Here is a 6,748-nt window from a genome sequence, read left to right as displayed (position 1 = left end):
GAGTCAAGAGCTCTTCTGATTAAGCTACCAATACATGAAAATTCCAAAGTAGTCCAAAATCAATCTAGAGGAGGACAGGGACTTGAACATGGAATCTCTGTGCTGAGATTCTGATCATTTGACCACTATACTATCACAGCGTGTGTCTTGTGGTGTTCTTGACGTGTTCTTTTGTTCCTTCAGTTAGTAAAGTTACGTTGAAATACTCCAGCATGGTCTATAGGTCTGGGCTTTGAACATGGAATCTGAATCTCATTGCTTAAAGTCTAATGATTAGACCACTCTAGTCATTTGCAAAATGGCAAAACTGTTTTGCCGGTGGTTATGTTTGAATGAATCAGGTATTTTGCTATATGCTTTTTTGAAAAGACAAAAATAAATAAATATCAAAATTAAAAATAAACAAATACATCACAAATTTGTACTAATAATAATCATTTTATTATAATAATATTTTGTGTTTAGGCAACTTCAAAATATGTTGATTGTCAGGCGACATTAGGCCTGTATACTGTACATAAGTGATCTATGATCTATCAACAAATATACTGTATTTCACACAAAAAAAAGTATTAATTTAGTTTCCAGGCATTTTTCATCATCTGTACAAAGTAGGCATCATTGTCAATGGAGGCACTCACTCCACTGTAGTAGTTCACAAACTCTTCTTCAGTGACCTGCAAGTATAGGACATTCATTAGAGAGACACACACACACACACACACACACACACACACACACACACACACACACACACACACACACACTCCGCAAAAAACCCAAAATGTAAAATGTTGCATAATTTGAATGTTATAATATGAGATGAGAACCCACACTCTTGTCAATTATCCTTGTCAATATTCAAAAAACATCTAAAGAAATATCTTATTTCTTCCTCTCTGTAGATTACATGATTTACTTTGATGTGTTATATTTTCTTTTGTGTGTTTGTTGTTTGTATTGTTTATTTCCCTTTTTTGTGCAGTCTGTGTTTTTTATTTCTTTATTGCACATCTGCCCCCCTTTGCCAAACTTGTAGACTTTTGTATTGTTCTTAATTGAACTTTTAATCTGTTTTAAATCAATGACCTCTTCCATACAGGAAAGGATTCCAAATAAGCCAGCTGGCTTCTTCCTTTCCTTGCATTGTATTTTTGTTTTTTGATATGTATTGTCTATATTTTGTACTACTATGCTAAATAAATAAACCTAAACCTACTCTATATGCAACGAAGGATCAACACATTATCACAGGGAGGGAGGCAGTGGCTCAGGAGATAGAGTGGCCGCCGAGTTATGGGAAGGTCCCCTGTTCCATCCCTGCATGGCTGGCTGGCTCCTCCAGGCTTCATGTCGAGGTGTCCCTGAGCAAGACACTGAACCCTAAATTGCTCCCTGTGCGCTCATTTGCAGCATCTCACTGCTCTTAATAGGATGGGTCAAATGCAGAGAAGTAATTTCCCCCCAGGGATTACTGGAAAAGGTTTTACAGGGAAATAAAATAATGCACCCTAAGACAGACATTGCCATGGGGTCACCAGTATTTACTAGGGTTCATTCTCCAGGGAAGAATGTGCTCAGCAAGTGTCATGGCATACTGCCCAGTAGATTTTGAGAAAATGAAGGTGCAAATGACAATTTTGGCCTGAGGGTGGTGCTAGAGGAAAGTGCAGGGGGTCAAGTAGCTAGGATTTGTTATCGGATAAACATCTGGAGAGCATAAAGGTGTATAGAAAAGTTCATGGCAATCCAGTCAGAGGTTTTTGGCATATTGGGACCAATGTGTCGGAAGGACGGACAGACAGACAGACAGACATCCTCTCATCCTTAAAAAGTCTCTAAATGATGCAATAATAAATATGTCATATACTATATTATTTACATAGAATAACAACAGGCACGCGTGCGTGCATGCTGGTGTGTGTGTGTGTGTGTGTGTGTGTGTGTGTGTGTGTGCGCGCATGTTTATCTAAATAACATCTTTACTAAAAAGAAAATAAAAGGTCACTGCAGTGACTCAAGTATCATTAGCACAAGACAGTATATATAGTATAGTATACCTTCCCATCTTTGTCATTGGGAGATTCAAAGTTTTCCAGGAAGCAGAGGAACACCTGGTCTTCTGTCCACTCTGCACTCTTGTACTTCGGGTGCTGTGTTGCGTTGTACACCCCTCTTAGGTCTGCCACTGTCACCACCCCGTCTCCCGTCTTATCCAGCTTCTTAAAGGCTTCTAGAACCACCTTTGTCCTGGTGTCTGACATTGACTAATGGGGACAATGAAATGGAGTAAACTCATTTTTCTTATCAGACCTTAAAAGTTAAGTTTGAAACAATTCCTAGGGTTTGTTTTAATGCCCTTGGAGTAGAAGATGGGTCATGTCAGATATGGCATGGCACATACTAGACAAGTTGGAACTCTTTCATTTAAACTTTGGTTGACTCTGGAGTCTGAAGTAGATTAATGAACATTTTTATTCCATTATAGGCACCAGTATGTTGTCATTTTATTTTAATGTTTTACCTATGATCGTTGAAAACCATGAAAAACCACATAGGCCTACCATTTATTTCAATAGTGACAGTGAGAGAGAGACATGCAGAAACATTACAAACTAACTTGGTTTTGGCTGTCACCAAAAACGACACATTTATCACAGGAAGTGTGTTAAATGTAATGGTCTGATATTCAACGCAGCAGTCTGCTATCAAGAAAAGCAGACCCATTTTGCAGAATGCAGTGATATGCAGGGCATATGCCATGTAATCATTTAAGTGAATTTAAGGAAGTTCTACCTCATACACACCAGTAAAATGAACATTTAACTTCTTTCGTGTATCAATTTAACCTACCCTCAGATTCTTCAGAAACTCATTGAAGTCAATAGTTCCACTGCCGTCCTTATCAAATGCCTCAAATAGCTGTTGGGCTTCTTCCATTTCCACTGTTAAACCATAGTCGTTTAGGCCTTTGATGAACTCGTGGAGGTCCAAGGACTTACTGCCGTTATCATCCATGATACGAAAGGTCCTGCCAGACAAACAATCACAGAGATAATTTTATTTGTATAGACTAGGCTACTTGTTTTTACTTAATGAAAAATAATATCAAGCAAACAAGCAAGCAAACATACATAGGTTACCACATTTACACCAGTAAGACACCTGAGGGCGCACGCATCCGCCTGGTTGACAGCAGACTGCTGGGCGAGCGCTGGCGCTTTGGAATGGGGGGTCAGATCAACATATGGAATATATTCTGTACTGGGCATATATGGAGCGTGTCTTGAATGTACAGGGTTTGATATGTCAGATCAACATATGGAATGTCAGAACAGGTCAGCTCCATACCGTATATGGAGATCTAAGGGTTCGAGGTTTGAGGATCTCCATATATGGGCTAAATATTGATGACATCAGGGATCTCCATACATCAGGGATCTCCATCCATGATGATGTCATGTGATGTCACGAGGTGACTAACCAACCAAACAACACACTGACGGGAAATGCACATATTCATAGTAAATGTGACCTGCAGTCGCAAATAAAACAATTAAGTAATACAAGTAAAATACTGTAGAAAGAAATATAAAGTAAAAGGAACATGTCTAAAAGCACCACTAGTATAGTCCCTCGAGGTTGTGCTGCTCTTAACACCCCAGGTAGTAGTCGTTTAGGGATGGATACATTTCATCACAATCCACCAATTAGATTTTGAGAAATTGTGTATACTGGTATTATATGAAAATAGAGTTCATTCTCTGAGGTGCACGGCAAATTATGTTAATCCAGCCAGTAGTATTGTAGTTATAGTGTTTGAGACCAAAAGGTTGGCTGCAGCACTGCTGAACGAACAGACTGGCTGAAAGATATTAGATCCTTTAGCCTAAAAACAAGTAAAAGCAATCTGAAACACTGACATAAAAAGACTAACTGCACTCAACTCCTGAACTCCATCTTCAAAATGGTGCCTGTTTACACAGGATTGGATTTTTGTCTCCGACAGAGACTATGTATTCGCCCCTATCTGTCCGTGCGTCCTTGTGTGTGTGTGTGCGTGTGTGTGTGCGCGTGTGTGTGTGTGTGTGTGTGTGTGTGTGTGTGTGTGTGTGTGTGTGTGTGTGTGTGTGTGTGTGTGTGTGTGTGTGTGTGTGTGTGTGTGTGTGTGTGTGTTAGGGCATTAAGCAACTAGTTTACTAGTCGACTAGTAAATCCACTAGTCGACCTTGCTGGTATATACTAGTTGACTAGTTGATAAGAAAAAAAAAATAATAACGTTTTTCTTTTTGGCCTCAAGATCAGGTAGATTATATAGTTATAGTCACCAATGTACACAGTTTTTAAATGTACAAATATTTATTTAAAAAAATAAAAAATAAAAAAATAAATAGGTGGTTAAACAACTAGTCAACTAGTCGACTAGTAAACTAGGCAACTAGTCAACTAGTAAAAATGACTAGAAGTGAATGCCCTAGTGTGTGTGTGTGTGCGCGTGCGTGCGTGCGTGCGTGCGGGCGGGCGGGCGGGCGTGTGTGTGTGTGTGTGTGTGTTCGTCCATCCATGGAAAGCTAATCTCTGGCACTGTTGGACTGATCGGTGTGAAACTGTGCATGCACACTCCCTGGAGACCAGAGCAGAGCAGAAGTGGTTTATAGCTCCAACAGGAGGCTGCTTTTTGCAAAACAAATGTTTGATATTCCTCTAACAGATTTTGTCCAAACAGATCTCTATAGTCGTGATCAAAACACTTTTTTTGATATTACCCATACAGATTTTGTCCAAACATCATGAAAATCGGTACACATTATCTACATAGACTAGTCATGTGATCAAGACAGATCTGATATGTCATATTTCATCCTAATAGGCTAAGATTGACTTCTACTACCTGCCTGGCTGAGACCTGTGTTCCACTTCCCAGGAACATATTCTTCTAGTTAACTGTGTGATACAGCTCAACAACTGTAGTTTTAATCTGTTTAATCAGATGAAGCAACTGTTCTGATTCGAATTACTTGTTGTTTTTGTATCTTCACTCATGCATTTTATGTATTGGCTTCAGAGACTTGACAAAAGAACACATTATTTGTTGTGTTTTACTTGCCTTGCCAACCCTTTGATCCCAGCAGCTCCCCTGGCCAGACAGCGCTGTCTCAGTCTCTCCAAAGGGCTTTCAGACGTGGCGTTCAAAGCCATTTTTCTCAAGTGTCTCTGGTATGACAGGGAGGATAAAAACTAAAAAGAGATCTGGTTAAGTTTAGAGCAGCAGGGAGGAGAGCTCGATGAGATGCACCTGAGTCCTGTTCTGTGCACTTGGTAACCAGGGAGGACGTTTTTTATTATACCTCTGCAACTGAAGTTGTCAAGGCAACTTACAACAAACCACACCTCTTTCACTCCCTTTGTTTGTAGAGAATGGAACTGTGAACCGTTTCAACAGATTACTTTTTTTTTTTTTTTAAGAAATTACTTTGGGGTGTGTGTACCAGACTCTGGTAACCAGAGGAATATTTTTTTCCTTTACAGCAGCCATATTGACATGAAATAGTATGCCATGGTAAACACAGATGTTACGAATTATACAGGACTAATAAGGTTCAATTCCATTAGTGTAGCAGAGCCTTTCCAGTGATCCAAGGAGAATAGCAGCACCCTGACTCTGTTTGACCTCAATGGAACACAACATTTTAGTATCATTAACACACAATTACCAGTCGATGGTTTACACTACCATTTCTTGATAAAATATCTACTTCTCACTGGGGGTGTGGCCTATAAATGTTTGGTGGTTAGTATTGTCTGTCCCTAAGCGACCGAAACATCGCCCTAATAACATTAATAACCTATAACATTTTGCAGGACCTTTTCTTTGTTTTTCCAAAGATACCCTTTTTAAAATATCTGCTGTGAAATCGGACTATTAGAGAAACATAGGGACCACACATACTCTACTTTTTCCCCCTTTTTTTAAGAGGGGAAGGTTCAGGCTATGACGTCTAGAATGCAGATCATATTGAATATTTATTTTACTCAACAATTACATTTTCTTTATTTTTCTATGTTTCTTTTCTTATGCACCAATTAAGAAATGGCACATTGGCCTTGAGCAGTACTAACCTTCAGTGCAGACTATCTCACCGCTTTGTCTTGAAAATGATCTCAAAATATATAAATTATTACTTGGCCTGGCCGGTGCTCTGCACAGATACATTGAATGTTGACGTTTCTGAACCTAAAATACATTGCATAATGAACATTTCGTACTTGGTAGATGTTACGTCCCTGTCTAGGGGGAAAAGGGTATGCAACATAAATTAATGGGAGTGAAAATATTTTGTATTAATACTGTAACTTGATGATTAATGTAACATATTTACATAAACCTTACATACGTAGACCTAACAAAGTACACACGGAGCAACTGAGATAAATAAACATAAACATCCTAAACCTATCTGAGTTGTAACCACTTACCTGACAAACACCAATAGAATGTTACAACCCTACTGTATATTCTCTAATCTAATCTCAACAAAAGATGACTCAATACAAAAAGATGGCTTCTGTGGCCCAGTGCTCTGACATACAATCACACAATACACACACTCATACAGTTGGAGGCCATCGATATTGTCCTTTTCTTTTTGCTGAGGTTTGCGTGATCTGCGCAAAAGGACAGTTAACCCATTTTGGGGCGGGAACCCCTTTTGGTGTTTTAAACATTGTTATAATTTAGCTATTGAAA

The 6,748-nt window shown here is 39.0% G+C and overlaps 1 protein-coding gene across 1 annotated transcript; it reads right to left on the bottom strand.

Moving 5' to 3' along the window:
- Positions 1 to 525: 525 nt before the first annotated feature.
- Positions 526 to 5,300, bottom strand: LOC306943986 (calcyphosin-like protein). Its single transcript, XM_079530571.1, has 4 exons — positions 5,108 to 5,300; positions 2,854 to 3,031; positions 2,061 to 2,267; positions 526 to 677 (listed from the first exon to the last, which is right to left on the bottom strand). Exons 1-4 carry the CDS (start codon positions 5,197 to 5,199, stop codon positions 573 to 575), a joined length of 582 nt encoding a protein of 193 aa, XP_079386697.1. The 5' UTR covers positions 5,200 to 5,300; the 3' UTR covers positions 526 to 572.
- Between the last annotated feature and the right edge of the window lie 1,448 nt (positions 5,301 to 6,748).

Source organism: Electrona antarctica (genome assembly GCF_951216825.1).
Source record: "Electrona antarctica genome assembly, chromosome: 19".
Classification (NCBI taxonomy): Eukaryota; Metazoa; Chordata; class Actinopteri; order Myctophiformes; family Myctophidae; genus Electrona; species Electrona antarctica.
The sequence above is the reverse complement of the archived record's forward strand: the minus strand, read 5'-3'. Positions and strand labels throughout refer to the sequence as shown.

Coding starts and splice junctions, on each gene's coding strand:
- LOC306943986 (XM_079530571.1), bottom strand. CDS start 5,199: ATGGCTTTGAACGCCACGTCTGAAAGCCCTTTGGAGAGACTGAGACAG. Junction 2,268..2,853: donor AGTTTCTGAAGAATCTGAGG/GTAGGTTAAATT, acceptor TGTCCCCATTAG/TCAATGTCAGACACCAGGAC. Junction 678..2,060: donor CCAATGACAAAGATGGGAAG/GTATACTATACT, acceptor CTATACTTGCAG/GTCACTGAAGAAGAGTTTGT.